The sequence below is a fragment of the Atractosteus spatula genome, chromosome 1 (genome assembly GCF_055471065.1).
Source record: "Atractosteus spatula isolate fAtrSpa1 chromosome 1, fAtrSpa1.hap1, whole genome shotgun sequence".
NCBI lineage: Eukaryota > Metazoa > Chordata > Actinopteri > Semionotiformes > Lepisosteidae > Atractosteus > Atractosteus spatula.
The window spans coordinates 52,973,678-52,995,089 of NC_142706.1; the positions used below are offsets into that span (position 1 = coordinate 52,973,678).

Here is a 21,412-nt window from a genome sequence, read left to right on the forward strand (position 1 = left end):
GCAAAGTATCAGGTTAATGACATAAAGCTCTTTTCCCAAAGGGAATTAATTAATCCCCACCTCCCCTTTTTTTAATCTGAAGCCTTTCAGGAGAATTATCGCTTATATAATCCCATTTGTTTTGCCATCATGTCACACGTAATTAACTACATACTGTATTGTTTAATTCTCATCATGACCTCAGGATGTCTTTCCAAACTTCACATTTCTAATGGGTTATCTAGGCAAAAGGAAAACATGGTTAGTTCACAGTTTGACAATCACTTGGATTTTTTTGTTTTCAGTTTCCAATTGCGTCTTCAGTCTGATCTGTGTAAAAGCTTCAGAATAATGTCTCATCCATTTTCTAACTGCTTCATTCAGTTCAGGGTTGCTGGGTCGCCAGTCCATCGCGGGCAGGCAGGCACAAAAAGACAGAAACTAATATGGCTTAAATGTTAACCCCTGCGCCACTCAAGCTTAATATAATGAAGTACATTTCTCTCACTTATGTGCTGCGAAGGTATTTATGATCCGCATTTTCTTTATGATCATGCAAATTAGTTTAAGTGCCTGGGGCAGACTATAAAGAAGTCACACTGTGTACAGATTTCAGATCTGACAGAAAGGATACTTTGCAAAACTTTGCAAAATGCTGAATAACAGGGTTGGATATTAGTGACAGAGAATAATAAACACAGCAGAGTGAACCTTTTAAGATTCAACTATTCCAGTCAGTGCTAATTAAGAACATTTGTTATTCAGTTGTTGACCAAATAGTATCTCTGAAAGTCTTAAGCCCACATTGAAAAATGGAAATGTTAATGGCAGTAATAATCAATCTTGCTCACGTAATTGTGTGATGTATGTTATCCAAGCAAAGTATTACAGTAAAAAAATGAAAATGGTAACTTATTCTGTGAGAATATTGTGGCAGAGGCTTATTGTTTTATGTCTCCCAAAATTATTAAATTAAATGTCTTTTATTGAGAGAAAATGTTTTTTTCTTATCAGCATAGTAGAAATGCTACACTTATAATTAGAAACAGAGTTTGGAGCTTTTGAATGCCAAAACCGGAAAATGATGAAAGAATGGAAAGATGATTGGGTTCCAGTAGAACAGTTCAGAAGTTTTCCTTCTACAGTATATTAAATTCTCTTCCCCCATTACAATGAGAGCACTTGTCATTTGTTCCTGAAGGAAGCTCCTGCATTTTAAGGAAGTAATAGGTTACAGAATCCCAAATATCCCATCAACTTTTTCTCCTTGTTTTAGAAGAGAGCATTTTCTTTTAAAGGGTGTTGATAATTACTTAGTTTTTTTAGATAACATGAAAATTTAGTTAACCTACAGTATCCTGTAGGTGCCCCATTCTTTCCAAACAGCGGGTAGAGTGATATATACTTCAACAACAGAAGACCCAGATAATGTTATTGTAGGTTTTGGTGAAAGTAACTTCTCAGGAGTGTAATTGGGTGGGTTACCATGGAAACCCAAATTTCTTAAATATTGCTAGTGAATTGAGAGAGGTTGTGTGTTGCGTGTGTTTTCAGAAAATGGCGTAGGTTTATTGAAATATTAGTATATCTTAAAAAGGATTCGTCCTCTAATAGTGAGTAGTATCTAGATGAAAATGCATCTTTTAAGAGCTTTAACAGCTGGGAATTTTCAATGCTGTCTGTGACCCAAAGACAAATACTCTGACTGGCTTCTATTATCAAACCAATGACAGACTTGCCAGATGTCATTCTTAATTTTCCTTTTATGGGCCCCTATCCCTGCCTTTTCCTAATGTGTATTCTCCAAACCCAAACTCCACTACAATATAATAAAGCAGTATACTTCTCTCTTCTTTTGTTTCTAGCTGATTGTCCAAACTCCATTGTCCAAGACAACACTTCATTGGGCAGTACGGAGTCTGTTTCCTCCCAGTCTTCTGCTACCTCTGGCAGTCCTCCACAGAAGGCCAGGAATCACCTAAATACCAATGGTGGGAGCCTAACAGATAGTTCTGGGTGAGTAAGGATACATAGAAAAAGCCTAACCTGGATATTGTGCCACATGGAGAGCAGACAGCTTAAATTCCAGTGTGACATGTTGTCAGTACTCAGTGCTTCTTTCTCAACCAGATATTACCCAGAGTAATAAGTGCTTCTTGTCAACTGGATATAACCCAGAGTGTCATTTTACTGGACATGAGCCAGACAGGCAATCAGAGTACCCTTACACTCCATCTTTCCGTTAACCTTTACACCTGGCCTTTTAACTACTGCGACTGTGTACCTTTCTCTTAATTTAGTTTTGGTGTGTCACCTGTGCTTTGATGGTTCATAAATCTTTTAGAGTTATAAAGCAGTGTTAGTTGCACTACTGCTAATGTACTGTACCGACAGTATGAGCTAGGCCATAGCCTCTCTTTGGCTGAGGTTTTTAGAGAAGGTTAATTCTACAGCAGTTCTCTTACCAGGGCAAACATGACTTTCTGGTTCTTTAACCAAGAGTGCGGCTTTATTTAACGAGTGAAATGTCAAACCTAATGTGAGTTCAGCTGATTCAAATCTGCACAGTGTTCCCTTTTCCTTAGTGCGTGAAAACTACATCTACCGCAAATATGGTTCGCCAGATGTCCTTTGCAATCGCCTTGCTTTCATTTCTCTAAATTGTTCAAAATCTGTCTACTGTTTCTAAAATTGTTATACCTGCAGTGAGCAAGTTGCCAGTACTGCAGCTTATTCTCCTACCTCTGTGAAACTCTGTCTCAAAGCAACCAGCTGTGAGGATTTGCAGTGCAGGATCTGCGGTAATTTCCTGCCCACCCAAAATTATGGCATTCTTTCCCGCTTGCTCAGTTCAGATATGGAAACTAGCCACAGAAGCCAAAGCTTGCCACTGTTTCTCCCCGTGTTCATTTATTTCAAATATGTTGAGGTTAAAAGGCTTATAGTGGAAATTCTTAAACTAATGTGAAACAGAACACTTTCCTGGCTGTATCACACCAGTCCACAAAAATATAACACTAGAAAAAAAAGAACTTATGTGAGGTCTAATGATTCAATAAAAATGTATTACTTGCACTAAGAGTAAGACAAAGACAGGGACCATCCTTTGTTAAAGGAACATTGATACAACATCTATCCAATCGTTTTTAAACTCTTTATCTAATACAGAGTTGCAGGGACTGATGAAAAATGGGTCTTTGTTTCCTATGATTTCAAGCAATTTTGTTTCACACTGCTTTCTGCAAAATATTGTTTTCTGGGGTGCAGTGCCACAAGCTTTATACATATGCAAATGCATCTGTCTTGAGAACTGCAATTAAGAAGTGGTGCTATTGAAAGACATGGCTAGAATGTTTTATTTGACTTGTGCTCTGGCCTGTATTGTCTTCGTAAGTGCCAGTGGAAAAAAAAAGATGATGACGAACTGTTCTGGAACAGAACTAGAGCAGATGTGCTAAAAAGGCATTCTGTTGGCTTACTCTTCAGACAGATGTGTATGCGTTTGTATAAGTAGATTCAGAACACAAGGTTATGGAGACAAAATACTGTAGGATATGTGAAAACACATATACAGTAGTTATGTACTGTGGGTAATAATACTTTTCAGTAGGGTACCCAAGGCCTTTGACTACCAATGCCAGTTTTATATGAAAGTACAAGATCAAACGGGGAAATGGGTATAGCAGAATACTGTGAGTACAGTGAAACTGCATGGAAGCAAATGAATACCTTCTTTTCCTTCTTTTGAAATATAAATGTCACCTGCTCTAGTTCCAGTATATCTACTTCTTTAAAAAAAAGGTAATTTGGTTTGGTTCCCACTGAAACAAGAACAGTACTGACATACAGTAAGTCTTCATCATAACTGCTTATTTCTAATACAGTTCTCCATTTTCTTCTCTGTATAATTTATCTAACCAATTTCTTTTGCTTGGCCTGGGTGACCTAAATGCAATTTTAGTTCAATACATTTTCCTTAAAGGACTAGTTGCCAAGAGCTACTGTTGAAAGCTGTGCTGAACTATTTATTTCAGACAATTTTTGAGGATTTTTCATGTGGCATCCCAACCACGTACAGAAGGTGATCTATTTGTTTTTTTGTTTGTCACAAGTATTACCATTAATATATCTCCACAAACAGTTATGGCCTTTAAGTAATTGGCAAACGTTGGTAAATACATTTTGAAGGTTTTCAGTACTACTTTCTGTGAAGGACAAAACATTGAAAGCAAATAAAATCAGGGCATGCATCATGAAGTTGGTTTCAGTGTAAGGGCTAAAAGTGAAAGTCCAGGGGTGTGTTAGCTGTGGCTGTGTGAGCCCTGCCTGCACCTGAGCTCTGCTGTGGCTGGGTGGTAGTTGCAGACTTGGCAGCAGGCCACCCAGACAATATAAGGTTAATGAGTGGATTTTCTGTGCCGTCACATGTTGTCCCCCATGCTGATGTGGAGCAGCCGAGTACCAGGGAACAACTGCAGAGCCATAAATCACAGCCAATGTGATTCGACTGGAAGGCAGCAGAGCTGTGTGTTCACCTTTCACAATGTCCTGCGGCTCTTCCTCAGCTGCTTTGTTTAATTGCTCGTATTATTGTCTCTATGGGAGCAATTGGTAGGAGCAATTTAATGATTATTTTCTGCATTAGCAGGCCCCTCGGAGTAAGTGTGAAGCTCCGAGAGATGCTTCAGAGTTGAATTTACAGAATGCCAGGCATATTTATGGAATAAATAGCGAAGACCTCCCACTGCCGTTGGGAGCACTCAAATATTCTCTGAACACAAGATTCTCTGAACACAATTAGTATACTGCACTATGCAGAGTGGTCCTTATCAATTCTGCCATTCTGATGTGAGCAATTGACCACGTTTTACATTAAGGCACGCGTGATTAAAACCTTAAATTATAATGCTGCTTTCATTACTTCTGGTGGGTTGTTTAATACATTGCTTTAATATTTTCTTTCAATTAAAACTTTTTTTTCTCTTCTAAAGTAAAAATATGTTTGTACAGACACCTAAAATATTTTTTCTTCATATTCCCTCCCAAGGAACTTTTCATCTTTACACCAAATTATACACCAGCATAAGAGAGATTTACTCAATTAACAGCCTCGTCCAACTTACATTTGAGCAGATCTTCACATTAAAGTGTACCAAGTAACCCAGTGGGGTTAAATGTAGGAGCAGACAAGTACCATGCGACGATGAAGCAGTGGCATTGATCAATGTTAATCTTCTATTTAAATGAATCTGTCCTCCCCCAGACGAAAGGGATGTGTGTGATGGACACGTATTCAATTTAGGTTGTATCCTGCCTTGCACCTGTAGTCTGTCGAATTAGGCTGAGGCTCACTGTGAGCCTGTATTGGACTAGCACTCGTTAAAAGTGATTTGATTAAATGAATCTGCTACATTTATAGGACATACAGTACTGTAGAAATGTAAGTAAAATCTTTGAATGAGTATCTAATAAGAGCGGGTTGTCAGTTTCATGTCTCATTTTGGAACAACTCTGCTTCTTAAAAATACTCTAACAAACTATTTGAAGATACGGTTCATTGTTTTTCACAGGAGGACTATTGAATCTGACTAACTTTAATGTGCATGTTTTGTGGTATTCAGAGATGATTTGTTGGAAATCATGTTTGGTTTAGACAGGAGGAAAACAATGCAATATCCTTTTTTAACTGCTCCTTCCGATAAATTGAAAATGCATCCTAAAAGGAAATAATGTCCATATCTGGTGTTTATAGTTGTAAATGACTCGTGGAACATCTTTTGAAATGCAGGTAGTGTAGAGCAGTTAGTGTCCTAGTCTTTATTTTTTGACAGGCAACTCTTTATTAAAGCAGTTATTTTTTCATCCCTTTTCACCACTGTTCATGTGAAACACTGGGATTGTTCTGTTTGAATGCATCAGAACTTACATTCCTTCATCTCTTGGACACTTTAAAGATCAAATTTTAGTTTTTTTTTCTTAACATTTAAGTATTAATGTTAAGAACATTTAATTAACATTTAATTTATCACTGGAAATTAACTTTTCCATTTTATTTAAAGTTCAAAACTTATTTCAAATTAAAATCTTTCAATTTAAATTAGTTAATAAAACATAGGTCTTTTAAAATATTTTATAATTCAGCTAGTGTTTTGGGGGGTTTTCCTGTTACTTGTGCAGTCTTACCTTTGCTTTGTTAGAACCTTCAGGCTCCTCTTTGTATTTTGAATACAGATGAGAAAACTAAATTAAACTGACAAGAAAATATATACATGATAGAGAAAAACATATAGGGATGTTAATGTTAATAGTTTAAATGTTTACAGATAATTCAGTCCTGACACTTGCTTGAGTGCAAGCAATTTATAAAAGTTAAAATGATAAATAACCCACTTGTCAGGCAATTCCGAGGAAGGTCACTTAGTTTCTTAAATCTTATGTGAATGAATTGATTGTATACAAATGAATAGGCAACAGTGTAAAAAACATAGTCACATTCAACATACAAATTAATAATTAGTCTACTGTAATAATCAAACTTTATAATAAAAGAGCTCTACAACAAATCGTCCTCCTAAGTTTAACCTTTATTTTTATATTTTTTTTAATTTAATATGCGTAGGTGAGATTGCTTTTATAAATAAAATAACTCTCCACAGGTTAGCCCATCTTCTTAACTCAAGTTAATAGAAGACAACCAGAGTCTCCCAAGTGGCTCCCAGTTAAGGCGCTCACCTGAACTCAGAGTTGGAACCTTGGTAATTTAGCCAGGCATCGGGGTGCAATTCACCACACTCTGCGGTGGGCAGGTTTGGATTGGTTGGTCAGAGCAGTCATGGCAACGGGTCAACCCCTCCGGCCTCATAGGCCCTTGCAGTATTGTTGGTGTGGGGACGCGACTCTTCCAATTGACACTATGCCTCTGGTACAGGGCTGTAGTGTCAGTGATGTGTGAACACACATGGTTTCAAAGGTTGGTGGGTTGGAGGAGTCCATGTACGCTTCCTCACTCAGCTCTGCATGCGGTTACAGGATTCATACTGTGGCTGCAAAAAGATGTGAAAAACAATTGGCCTGGTATAACAAAAATAATTGGCAATTCTCATTTGAAAAAAAGAGACAGCCTTTGGTTGCCAATGCATTCAGATAATTTTGACAATGTCTGCTTGGCAGATTTAAAACAAAATTAAAAAGTTCCATCCAAAAACACTAAATAACTTCATTTTAACAAGGGGTAATCAAGTGACAAGGGAAGGCTATAATTTTCTCACTCCTGTCTGTTCTCTTACTCTCCTGCTAAAATCCTCTTTCCATAATTCGTTTCTGTTCCAAGTCTTTTTAAGTCGGTCACAAGGGCTACTAGTCATCTTCTGGAAGGCTCCTGCCTAATGCATGGTCCAGCCACCTAGTCTTCAGTCAGATCAGACTGACATCTTAGTTTGACATCAGTGCAGCTGTGCAAACGCCCACATACCCGTTTCATCTGCTGTAGCCATTCCTGATGTACTGAATCCAGGGGAGAGGACTGGCGGTCCCTTTCTAAAATAAGAGGCAATAATTGTTATAAGATTTTAATGGTGTAAGCTTTATATGGACAGTAAGAAAATTGATAAAAATACAATTGAGACAAGAATATTGCAGTTTCTTTACATGTGCCTTTATTAACCCTCCCAAAATGAATTCTGTATTTTCTTGGCTGTTTATTATGAAACTTTCCTCTTTATATCCTCACTTATGGCAACAGCCGGCACTGCATATACTGTGGGAATTCTGTTACACAGCTTAATATGTAATCTGTTTTTGTTCATAAAATATCATAGAATTAAGTTGAAAAATTCTTAACCTGTCAGTTGCTTTCCTGGTCATAAAAAAACTTTATTTCTTCTTAGAAAATTTTTCCTCTTGAAGCTAAAAAACATTTGAATATTTATTTGGCCTGTCTTTAGTTAACTGCTTTGGAAATGTTCTCATGTGAGCAAATGCCTCTGGTTCAGTTGCACATTGTTCACAATCCATCTCATAAGAAGGACCATATCTAAGATTCAGTCAACACTTTTGTTTCCCATCTGACTAACCTTGATTTGCACCTAATTGTATGGTTCTTCTTTTGATGTTTCCTTCACTTTGTGCAGTCTGTATGGCTTTTTCAGTTGGTTTGCTAATTCTGCACGTACTGAATTGTTTTTCTCTCTGATTTCATAAGCTTTTTAATACACAGACTTGATACTTTGGCTCCTCTTCCATACTTAAATTTCATCTCCTTCCTTGAAGGAGCCCTTTCAAACTACCTGTTTTGTCTGTCAATTAAACAAACGGAACCTTCTTAATCTTGCATCAGAGAGGGCTATGTGGGGACCTGATACGGATACTCAAACTCCTTAAAAGGTCAATGCAATGGACTTCTTCAAAGTTTTAACAGTGTAACAAGAACCAAAGGGCACAAGTGGAACAGGGAAGCGCATTTAAAACTGAGAACAGGATGCACTTCTTTACCCAAAGGGTTGTGCCAGTATGGAACAAACTACGCAGACCCTGGCTTCTTTCACGAAACAGCTGAATGAGATCTTTGGATAAATTAGCCAGTAGCTACAAAACATGTTAGGTGGGCCTAGTAGCTGTTGTAACTGTTATCAATCAGCAGTCAATCATCCAGTATGTCCTAAATCTTTACGTGACCTTCCTGTTTCACTTTTAAATGTTGTGTGCAGCCTTTTCACTAAAGCTAATTCACTCTCAAGCCAAATCCATAGCTTTTTTGTAGAAACGGCTGGATGTGATTCTCTTTTAGCCATTCAAACAGCATTGTGGCCCCAAGAAAAAAACAACTGGAAAACAATTTCAGGCTGTTTTGAACTATTTTATATGGCATAATTTTTGTTTATCTTAACACTTATAGGTTAGCAATAAATTACGTTATTTTTACATAATTGGTCTCCGGTTGCTCTGGTTTCCTCCTACATTACAAAGACACTGATAGTTCAATTAGCTTCAGGGAAAATTGTCTTTGTCTGCATGTGTCCAGTGACAGACTCGTGTCCTGACCAGGGTTTATCAAGCCTTGACCCCATTGCTTGCCCATGTAGGCTCCAGCTCCCCCATGACCCCGTTCTGGAAAAAGTCGTTATCAAATAGATGATTTCCAGTCCCAAACCCCCTCTACTCATTTCAGTAATATCCAGTCAACTTAAGTGTTGTGTTTACTATAAAGTACTCTCTTAAGAAATTATAATCAAGGTAATGTTTCTAAAATTTAGAAAATGCTGACTCAAAGACACTTTAGTGACAGACCTAGTTCAATAAGTCAGTTAAGCGATTGACATTAAATGAAAGTTGTAAAGAATAATTCATCGGTTAAGGTGTCCTTGTAGAGTAGAAGTAACTGTAGTCTTTCAAGTATGATAGCGTGGGTTTATAGTCAAGAGCGAAGTGAATCTTGACGCCTTTATCCCAGCACTTGCCAGTGACAGGCCAGATACAGTTTTGCAGACCAGTCCCAGGTAGTGTGGATCCAAGTTCTGTCTCCTGTTTTCCCAGGCAACCTCGCTCTCCCATGGTTTTATGGATGAATTCAGGGCCACTCGCCTCCACCCCTCAGGCAAGCCCTCTGCCCGCAGGAGCTCAGAATGACAAACAAGATGGGTAAGACATTGTTCTCTGAGCTACAGTTAGGGATTCAGATGAACAGCTTTTTCTTTTAGCTTGTACCCCTCTATTTCCCCAGCATGTTTGAAGTGAGTGAACTAATATGCAACAACAGGTTAGAGAAAATGTGTATCAAAGCACATTCTTGCCTAGGAGTCTGTTTTTCTTAGTAATCAAAAGCGAATAAACTGAAAGTTTTTGTTGTTGTTTTAGTGAATGAAAATCTTATTTTTTACATAAAGCTGTTAAATATTAGTGGTCAAAACATAGTGGGGCCTGCTATAGAGACTGCTATTGGAAAATAATGTGCAAGATTAGGAACTAGAGCGTAAGAAATAAGATAAAAAATAATTTAAAAGGTTATTGTTGGTAAATTATTAGTAAGGAATTCAACAGCAATTATTTCCATTCCACTACTACCAATTTGAAATGAAATAAGATTTTTTGTGAATAAAATGGGATCCCGGGTTTTTCAGAGAGATTGCTGCCACAGTTTAATACTAAAGATAAATTATGTACATAATGATAGTACTATATAATTGTTACTTCATATACAGTATATGGAAAAAAATGTTATAACTCTGAGAAGACAAATGAAGTGGAAGACAAATACCAAAAACTTAATTTCCTGCATTATTGAAGATTGATAACCTACAGAAGGTTCTGAAAACTGTGCTTTAGATAAACCAATCAAAGTACTAAGTTATTGAGATTTATTTTATGTACTTTATTCTCATATAAGTATCTAAACAGAGATAGCAGACCATCTCTTTTCAACTTTTGCATGTTTTTCCTGTAGTGAATCAGTTATTTGAGTTTGTTGACAGAATTACAATACTATTGTTGCAGGAAGAGATATGGACAAGCAGGTTTTGACTGAGTTTGTTTGGATTCCATACCTCTCACATTTGTTATTCTTAATCTCCTGCCATTTCAGGCATAGCATGGCCTAAATTGAACTGTTGTTCAATCCTCTAAAGCCTGTGACTGCTGATTACCTCCATTTTTCAGTGTCACAAACAGGAAAGCCAAAGCAGTGTATCCATGTGAAGCTGAGCATGATTCTGAGTTATCATTCCAGGCCGGCGCAATATTTGAAGATGGTAAGTGTTATCGCTATTGCTAGTCGGCCACGCAGAACTGTAAGCATATTGGATTTCTACAAACTGAGCAGGAAATCAGGAAATCTGTCATCGGGAGAAGACGGAATGAATTTAAGCTCAAATTTGATGTTAAGTCCCTCACCTCACCCACCAAAGGCTATGATACTAGTTGAAGTGCTATACTTAGTAAAATTAGTGGTTAAAAAAAAAATCATGTTGTAGCTTTTGTCTTTCTTCACTGAGTGGCTTTTGATACAAACTTTTTGAAACCATGCTAGATAAAAAAAAGATAGCCATCCATTTTCTAACTGCTTATCCACTACAGGTTCTCGGGGGAGCCAGAGCCTATCCTGGCAGTAATAAAGATTTGACATGAAAATGCAGGGTGTGATGCCTTGATTCTAACCTGCTTGTGAAGCAAAGTTTTCATTTACTTTGTAGAACTTTACAGAGAATTCATGTCTTTGAATGAAAACCCTATCCCCTCCCTTGGAGATCTAGGGGGAACTAACTACCTTGTCCTTCTGGCCAGGCTGGCATCCCTCAGTTCAGTGGGGTTAGCTAAAGAATGGTCTAATTCGTTGACATTTTCTGATTGATTACAGATGCAGCCATTCAAAGTGCGCGTTACAGACACGTACCGCAGGTGGCGTCGCGCAGTGTGACGCAAGATGACGCGTGGCACCGCAGTACGTGATTGGTTGACCAACAGGGGCACTCGTGGTCCGTTGGTCTGTCGTAGAAAGACTTACAGTAAACGTCTTTGCTGTGCCCGTTGTAGATATTGAATTTTACCACTGAAGGGAAATCTTAGTAGCTGAGCATAAAAAGAATAGGAGCATACTGTAACGCGTGTGAAGGCCATAAACTATATTAATTTTGGAACATAAACATACAGTATATAGCTGGTCTTGGTACTTTAAAGAAAAAAATACACACCAGTATTCCATTTCTCCCTAAACATTTTAAGCTTCGAAGTCTTTAACTAACGTGATACCGGAGTCAACAAGCATACTTTTAGAATTTGATTAATAGGGAATAGAATATGGAATCGCGTATCTAAAGAATTTAATAACGGTATGATTATATTCGTGTACTGCGACAGGGCTGTGTAGGGCTGTTTCGCCTCCCTGTTCATGCGAGTTGTCCTGTAGCCTACTGGTCTACGTGCCTGGCTAACAACTCGCAGGTTGTGTGTTCAAATCCAGCTGGTGCTGGACTTTTCTTTTAACAAACATTTCTTCGAAAAAATAGAATAGCGATATTATGGACAATCAATTGACTTTTATATTTCAAAATATCCCAACATGATCGATTCTAAGTCATTTTTGATAACAATGAATAGTCACCTTCTTCCCTTCTGACAACGGTCCCTGCTTCTGCTTCCTGCTTCTATTGTGTGTGTGTGTGTGCAACAGAGTAAATTTTTATAGAGAAATGGAGGCTGGACAGTATGCGTTACAATATAAACATTTATATTGATTTAAATCGTGTTCTGATTTAAATCGCAAACGCGTGTTTAATTATATGTGTTTTTTAATCATAATCAGGCTAATGCAACATAAATTGATACAGTATCTTTGTCTTCTAAGTATCTTAATAAACTTTCAGCATAGCTTTCTACCCGTTAAGATTTATATTTCTTGGGATTTTGGGATCAAACGTGGAAGGATTAGATTGTAATCGTTTTTATTTGTCAAATACGTGATTGTATTTCTGAACACCTACAGTAGTTCACTGCTTTAAATACATCGAATTAAGAAAGTTATGTGTAGCACTTTAGATCTTTTTTCTGAACCAGGGAAAATCTGATCATGTTTCTCTATAACAATAATAAAAAACTTTATTTTACATATCACCTTTAAAAGTGGTAGTACCTTTTTTAGTACTATATTTTTGTATTATATTCCCTATTAATCAAACTCTAAGAGTATGTATCGGCTTGTCAGTCAGGTCTTTTTTCTCTATTTGAATTGTCGTTTACACCTCGCACGACTTTAAAAGCTAGCAAGACAGGTTTCGATTCACATTAGCTGGCGAGCCCTGTTAACAAAAAAACTAATAATAATGTAACATGCCACTGTTTGTTCATGAACAAAGTTATACTGAGATTTCCTTAGATACCTTAGATCTAAGGAAATCTCAGTATAACTTTGTTCATGAACAAACAGTGGCATGTTACATTATTATTAGTTTTTTTGTTAACAGGGCTCGCCAGCTAATGTGAATCGAAACCTGTCTTGCTAGCTTTTAAAGTCGTGCGAGGTGTAAACGACAATTCAAATAGAGAAAAAAGACCTGACTGACAAGCCGATACATACTCTTAGAGTTTGATTAATAGGGAATATAATACAAAAATATAGTACTAAAAAAGGTACTACCACTTTTAAAGGTGATATGTAAAATAAAGTTTTTTATTATTGTTATAGAGAAACATGATCAGATTTTCCCTGGTTCAGAAAAAAAGATCTAAAGTGCTACACATAACTTTCTTAATTCGATGTATTTAAAACAGTGAACTACTGCAGGTGTAACATAACATTCAGAAATACAATCGAGAATAGTTTTGTGGTGTTTGTTTAGATGAAACGTTCCTAAAACGTATAACGTAACAAAATTAAAGACGATTAAAATCTGTAATCTCGCCAGCTAATGTGAATCGAAACCTGTCTTGCTAGCTTTTAAAGTCGTGTGAGGTGTAAACGACAATTCAAATAGAGAAAAAAGACCTGATTGACAAGATTAAATTAATGCAGATCAGTAAATCAAGGGACAAAACAACTATTGTTGGTGTGTGTGTCTCTCTCTGCTGGATGTCCCTCTCAGTCTCTGCTGAATGAATAAAATAATTTTATTGAAAACGCATTTGCGATTGTCTGGTATTTACTTTGGTCCCTTTTAACTGTTTTTCGATCTACTGTATTGCTTTGAGATGCCACTTTTAAAGGCGATATGTAAAATAAAGTTTTTTATTATTGTTATAGAGAAACATGATCAGATTTTCCCTGGTTCAGAAAAAAGATCTAAGGTGCTACACATAACTTTCTTAATTCGATGTATTTAAAGCAGTGAACTACTGTAGGTGTCACATAACATTCAGAAATACAGTCACGTATTTGACAAATAAAAACGATTACAATCTAATCCTTCCACGTTTGATCCCAAAATCCCAAGAAATATAAATCTTAACGGGTAGAAAGCTATGCTGAAAGTTTATTAAGATACTTAGAAGACAAAGATACTGTATCAATTTATGTTGCATTAGCCTGATTATGATTAAAAAACACATATAATTAAACACGCGTTTGCGATTTAAATCAGAACACGATTTAAATCAATATAAATGTTTATATTGTAACGCATACTGTCCAGCCTCCATTTCTCTATAAAAATTTACTCTGTTGCACACACACACACAATAGAAGCAGGAAGCAGAAGCAGGGACCGTTGTCAGAAGGGAAGAAGGTGACTATTCATTGTTATCAAAAATGACTTAGAATCGATCATGTTGGGATATTTTGAAATATAAAAGTCAATTGATTGTCCATAATATCGCTATTCTATTTTTTCGAAGAAATGTTTGTTAAAAGAAAAGTCCAGCACCAGCTGGATTTGAACACACAACCTGCGAGTTGTTAGCCAGGCACGTAGACCAGTAGGCTACAGGACAACTCGCATGAACAGGGAGGCGAAACAGCCCTACACAGCCCTGTCGCAGTACACGAATATAATCATATCGTTATTAAATTCTTTAGATACGCGATTCCATATTATATTAGCAGAGAAGCTTAAAACTACCACTTTTTCACACGCTATTTCACATGCTAGTTAAATACTTCGATGCTTAAAATCGTTAGGGAGAAATGGAATACCGGTGTGTATTTTTCCTTTAAAGTACCGATTCCTGGAATCTGACTGGCTGACACCCTTCTGAAGTGGTTCCATAAAATCTGGTATACGGAAAAGAAAGCGTTGATAAATACAAGTGTCTTTTAATACACTCTTTGCTGTGCTCTTGAGGATCCTTGTGATATTTTGAGCTCTAGTTGAATGATAAGTGTCGCATTTTAAATCATTTTCGTAGTTAGAAATTATGAAACGCCCTGTTAAAAGCAAGGACGTTTTTATGCCCGTTGAAGTAAAACAAAATGCCTGACAAAGTATGGCTTGGACAGATTCCAAGTGCTTGTACAAATGTGCTAAAGAAATTATACTTTGAGTATACAGCTTGTCCAAAGTCATCCATTATTAATACTATTAGTAATATCTTCGGTAAAGGCTTTGATGCATAAATATTTCTGATAAAGGTAGGTTGTGTACTTTTGTCCAACTGAGAAATCTTGCTTTCATAAAATATACCAACATTTTAATGACTGATGATTAACATGCTGTAATACACAGTTCAAAATTAAAGGCTCAAATGCTGTACATGAGAGGTTAAGCTCCCCCTGGCGGTTTTACAAGGTGACGCCGGATAGTTTCCGGCAGAGCGTCAAATGACGCGCGATTAACCACGTGACACTGCGTGACACCGCGTGACAGCGCGACACGCCCACCGGGGTATGCCGCGAAATACCTCACCCATTTTGAATGGCTGCATCTGTATATCCACCTAACTAAGATTCAGTCTTTTATTGCAGTATGAGAGCTCAACTGATGGAGCCTGACTTAATTTCATGTATTTGTAAGAGTGGAAAATATTTAAGAAGACTTCACCCAAAACACAAATGTGTGTTACTTGTTGTGTTTTAATGCTATAGGAGTATTTTACCATCGTTAAGGGCTAGTTGGTTTGGTGGTAGACAAACTGTATAATTCCCATAGAGCTAAACAGTGCTGAGTCAAATAGTATAGCTGCTTAGTAAAAGAACAAAGAGCGATCGAGTAATACTCTATCTCCTTCAAAGAAATGACAACAAAATCAGCAACTAAGGCACTCAGCCTTTGAATAATGTTATTAGAGGGAGTGATACAGTAACTTCCCTGTTGCTGAATTTTCTCTTCCATGCCCAGATTCTTTTAGATGCACAGGTCTCTTGTTTTTGCAGTTTGCCCATTACCACTGGATTGGAAAATCCACAGAAAGAAGGACTTATAAAGCTGAAAGTCAAGACAAGTTAGTGCTACAAGAGAAATTGACTGGACTGTCTTTCTTTGACTGACTCTAGCCACGTCTGTCTTGTTTTCATTTATAAATGTCATTCATGGCTCTTTTGTATTTTTTTTCTTCCTATAAAGTGACTTTCTCAAGAGAACCAGGGTGGCTAGAAGGAGAACTTGAAGGAAAGAGAGGACTTATTCCAGAAAACTACGTTGAGATCCTATAATCCAAAAAAGCCTCAGATATTGCATTATACATGGTATCCATGCTCTTCAGTATTGATCACTTTTTTGAACTCACTTTTGCATATATTCTTATGCTTTCAAACACTACAATGATTTATCTGCCAAATTAATGACCTGAAAACAGCCAAAAAGAAGCATAAATTTCTCTTACAGTGCAATAGCGAAGACCCCTACGTATATAGTCTTAAAGAGTAAAAGGCAAACCTGGGAATCTGAAATAAGTTTTAATATTGAAATTGTATATACAGTATATATAGTATGTGAAATTTTAAAATTATCTTATGAGTGTTTGTAATAATGATTTTTAAGCTTTTTATTGATGCATGGTTTTACTGTGCTTGGTCATTTTTTCTTTCTTTGCTCTTATACTTTCATGAAATATAAGTCAAAGTCTTTACAGGTTCACATCTTTGACATTGTCTCAGTGCCCTCTGTATTTCTAATCAGGTGAACTGTGGTTTAAATTTGTCCAAAAATTCCATGTCCTCTGTACACCATGATTTATCACACTCATGACTGATTTACAAAAACCTGTCATTCTGTATTATTCAGGGAATTTAAATGTGATCATATTCCAAAGTATTTCAGTATAAAATTGAAACAATTTGACATCCTTAAACTATCCACAAGTGGACCTGATGGGGAATCTATAAAGAGAGCAAAAATTCTTCAATTTCGACCTAATCAGCATTATATCTATGATCAGTAGGAATTGATTTTGACTGTTGATATTTATGCATACTGTACATCTTTTTGAAAAAAATGTATGTGCAGTTGTTAATAAGATGTCTTATTTCCACTTGACAAATTGTAGCATAAACCTGTATATGTATACAGTATATATACTTAATTTTAAGGGACTGAAGTTTTGCATCTGGCACTACTCTTAATTTTTAAATTTACACCGTTCACAATTTCAATTTTTTTTTAAAGCTATTGTTTTTTCAAAGAAATTAAGATGTTTTTTTCTGAAATCTGTAAAGATCTTGCATTTACAAAATCTATATGTTTTGATCTCTCTTAAGTGTTTAAAATATTTTAAAACTTTGAAATATTTTGTTAATCAGTGTTAAAGTAATAAAGCAGGTTTTCTTGTTTGCAGATGTCTGGCATCATGTATTTTGTTTTAGGACTGATAATGTTGACTAAAAATTTGTCGACAAATATTTGTCGATTTTTCACTTGCATTTTCAAACAGGCCTCCAAACTCCAACGAATTAATGACCTAACCTGAAGAGAGCAGCAATGCTGCTATAGCGTCGTAACTATAGAACAGGTTGAAGAAAAAAAACAACAATAATGGTGGAAAGTTCAAAAAGAAGCAAAGTGTGGGAATATTTTCTTAAAACAAAAGATAAAACTGTAACATGCAGCATGTGCAAGGTTGATTTAGCATTCCATGGCAGTACACGTGCATGGTTGAGCATCTGAAAAGGAAACAGGACGAAAACTACATAGCACGGTAAGTAGAGCTAGCCTGAGCTACCCGTTGTTCGAACGGTCAGAGTAGTTTGTCAGAATGAGCTACCATTACTAAAATCACTGAAACTCACCATATCCCATCAAGTTCTACAAGTCATTAGAATAGGTTTCTGAGTAATTAGAAGTATTTAGCAATGGCAAAATACCACAAACTCCCACTCATTTGTCTGTTAGTCTAACGTTAGCAAAGTTGCAGTTCAACTTAATGTGCTATTGCAGCATATTTTCAGTTTGCTTAACCCTCACCATATGGATAGTAGTCTTTTCGTAAAGTTGTTTATCCTAAAAACAAATAGCTCGTCCTGGTTTTTTAACACCAGGAGGTCAAATTCCAGTCTCTCACTTCCTCTCTCCTACTGTATGTATAAATATTCAGCCCGCAACTGTGTTTTCTTTCTAGCTGCCCTCCCGCAACTGTACCCTTACAACAGCTCCCTGGTTCATTCCTCTTCAATGATAGGGGTTGTGATAGCTCGATCCTCTTCATTTGCTCAGCCAGGCCGAAGTATTAAGTAGGCTATCCCTTTACATTCATAAGAATCTTAATTAGAATTTGACCAAACATCTGAAATGCAAATGACAGACTTTAAGATTAATCATGAAAACAAGTGCACGTGAACTTGAGAACTGCATGCAATACAAAAATCAATATTATTAAAAACCAAACTACAAATGCACTGTACATTTTATGAAGTTAACTTCCTCAGCAAGCCATAGTATATTCAGTTTGATAAAAACATCTTTCCTGGCGACCATGAAATGAACTTGGAGGCACTGCACTGAAAGAAAATGTCCTCAGGTGAGCAACACCTCACACCCGAAGAAGGTTCCACAGCAGAAACATTGTGTTTTCTTTCTTCTCTTTTCAGCATGGAATAAATGTATTGTTCCTTTGTAGCCTGCGCATACTGACACAGCTACCCACCTGAACTACTTTTTGTAATGTCTGTGTGCTTCTGAGGTACAAAAACAATTATGTATTTCTGCCTTTAGCTACCTTCACTTGTGCTGCGTGTCACACACGACAAACGTTGTTATTGAGATTTACTCAACTACAGTACACATGCCATCTCAGTAAACAGATTTTTTTGTTTTAAACCAAACTTAAATTGACACACATTCCCAAATATCTTCAGGCTTAATAAATAAAAATGTTTTTTCATTGTATTATTTTAGTAATTCCACTCTCTCCCATGTTAGATTATGGAACAGACTTCCAGATATTAAAATGATCATTTTATTCTGCAGTGTGACAGATCTGTGGGGGGGTTTAAATTAGACAAATTTTAAGTTTTATTTCTCCATTTTCCAATCACCAGTTTAAGTCTGACTTCAATAATCTTAGCATTTCTCTTAGATCACAATTTGCATTTGTGTCCTATAATTGTGTGTTTAATTATGATGTGGTACTGTATTTAGAAGAATGATTAATAGAACATCAGAATAAGTGTCCTTCATGTACTGTGGTCATAAAATTCATCTTGTTAATTTTTAAAATGGAGGACAAAAGGATACACATTCTAGTAAATATTTTAGCTAGTGAGCATCTTGAAAATCAACAGTGAAATATGAAAAAGAGGACGCAAAGTGGAAACCTCTTGTGTGGATGTGGATGCGAATTTAAAACTGAAAACAAGAGGCACTTCTTTACTCAAAGTTTTGTGGAATTATGCAACTAACCACTACCCAACCATGACCTCCTTTGGTTTTAAATATTATGTTTTTATAGTCTACTGAGATTTATCTTCATTTGTTATAATAATTTCCAAGTAAAAAAAGTTTTTTTAGTAGGATCCAATATTTATCAAAGACTTTTGTATTGTAGGTTCATAGATTAGTTGCTATGGCGTGTAAGGCTTTAAGGACCTTTAGAAATAATGTTCCACTATTTATGCACAATATGGTTGCTTAATAATACTGAAGGTTCATTACTTTGCAGTTATGAAAATCAGCTTTTAAACATTTCACATACTGTATTTTATATATATATACTTCTTAATGACCTTTCACTTCTAAAAAAACATGCAACATACTATACAAGAAAATAAGTTAATCTTATGGGTTTTGAAAGTATGCTGTTTCAATTTAGATTTTTATTGCAAGCTCCAATTAAATTCAATTAATTAAACCCTTTGCCAAATTAGCGAGGTTTGTCAACCCTAAAATTGGCAAAGAGCATTCTTGTACCTGTCTCCTTAAATTTCACAGGAAGCTTCATTCATACATACCCTTAATCTTGGTCTTTTACAGGGTTGTGAATCCGAAAGAAGAAAGTTAATTTTAGCTCTAATCAAATCCAGCCATGCATGGAAAGCTACAATGTCACAGCATTTGCTTGGAAGAATCAATGTTCTTCATGGAGTCCAGGTCACTCCAGTAGTTAAATACTGCATCATTCCTTAAAAGACATTAGATTTTATTTTCTAAGTAATTTGCTCATTCTGGAATACAAAGTATTCAGTATACAAAGTATATGATATACAGTAAAATGATGATTTGTTCTGAACAACTATTGAAGTGTGGTACACTTCTAGTAATAAGGACAAGTATTTTTCTAAGAGTTTTGTTCTCTGGTGCTTATTTTTGTTTCAAAGATCCTGGACTCCCTTAAACTAAAAAAAAAACAATTCATATTTCAAGGGAGTCATATGATAGTCTGACTTGATGTTTTAGGAAGATTGATTAGGGTAGTGCTTACATTTGCATTATGACGGTGCCAAAGGGACTCTGCATCTGGAATGAACCTGTTTCAAGGTGCTTTAACAGTTCTCATGATCTAAAGCACTGCATTTTAGTGTAATTTATTTTCGTTTAAATAATATTACAGCTACCTGTTTTTCTTGCTTCCTTATCTTCTGACCACAAATGCTTTTATAATTGTTGTTTTTTCTTCATTGGGTAAGGGGGTATACAATCTTCAGATTATATTGATGGATGAATTACAGAGCTGCCAAAACAGAAAAAAGTAACATGGAGACAGTTATTCCTCATTGTTCTCTGGACAGTGTAGTTCAAACAAGAACCTGTCACTGCACCCACTGACCTCTTACATTACCTACAGTATGTGATGCGTGTTCAATAAAATGTCGATGCACCTCCTGCAAGCATTTTTTTGTCATTTTCCTGAAAAAAACTTTTTGTACTGCAGGTGATTCAAGATCTTCCTACAAAGTTTCACTATCTTTTATCCATCTTTTCGAGGTATGATCATTGCCGGAGTCTGTCAAGTGCAGACTGGATAACATTTTTGGTGAAATCGCACAAGAGAGGATCTGCCCTCTGTCTCTAGATGACTGCTGTTGACTGACCTGAATTTTTAAATCAGCACCTGACCAATTGCTTTCTTCCAACTGGTCAGGCGATTGAGTGTGGAAGGACATTCCCTACAGATTCTGGGGGGAATGTAGTTCAAATCACAGCTTCCATCATTCGACTTTGTTTGATACAACTATAGACACAGACTATTTTTTTAACCTCCCTGTCTAACCATATGACTAGACTATTATTCAGTGTAAAGATTATTTTTTACATTTATGTTATATAATCTGTTTTATTGAGGTGGGTTTCAAATGGTGTTATTGTAAATCTTAGGTTAAATATTGAAAGGCTCCTTTCAAAGAAAATAATTCAAATTTGTTGTCCTGTTCCACTTGGACTTTCCTGTAATCTCCTGTGTTGATCTGTTTGTGTTCACTCTATCCTAGCTTGCCCGGGAGCTTGCCTGCCGTCTCAGTTGTATTTGTATGCATTTGATTAAAAAGAGTTGTTGCTCTGTTTAACTTTCAATTGCCTCAGCAAGTCCTAACTGGAACTCTGTGACAGTCTGAGCAAACTATCACAATATTTTTGGTACAAATGCATTG

General features: G+C 36.3%; 1 protein-coding gene across 3 annotated transcripts in view; it reads left to right on the forward strand.

Annotated features, from left to right (window-relative positions):
• arhgap10 (Rho GTPase activating protein 10) overlaps nucleotides 1-17,168 on the forward strand; it is an 80,084-nt gene extending 62,916 nt beyond the window's left edge. Inside the window, exons 20-24 of one of the 3 annotated variants that reach the window (XM_088917634.1) lie at nucleotides 1,845-1,995; nucleotides 9,511-9,615; nucleotides 10,630-10,721; nucleotides 15,770-15,837; nucleotides 15,960-16,090. In XM_088917634.1, coding sequence (XP_088773760.1) covers nucleotides 1,845-1,995; nucleotides 9,511-9,615; nucleotides 10,630-10,721; nucleotides 15,770-15,819 — 398 coding nt within the window. In that variant the 3' untranslated portion in view covers nucleotides 15,820-15,837; nucleotides 15,960-16,090. Of the gene's footprint in view, nucleotides 1-1,844; nucleotides 1,996-9,510; nucleotides 9,616-10,629; nucleotides 10,722-15,769; nucleotides 15,935-15,959 lie in introns of those variants that run through there. The other 2 variants (XM_088917616.1, XM_088917626.1) reach the window with 2 other exon arrangements.
• Nucleotides 17,169-21,412: the final 4,244 nt, after the last annotated feature.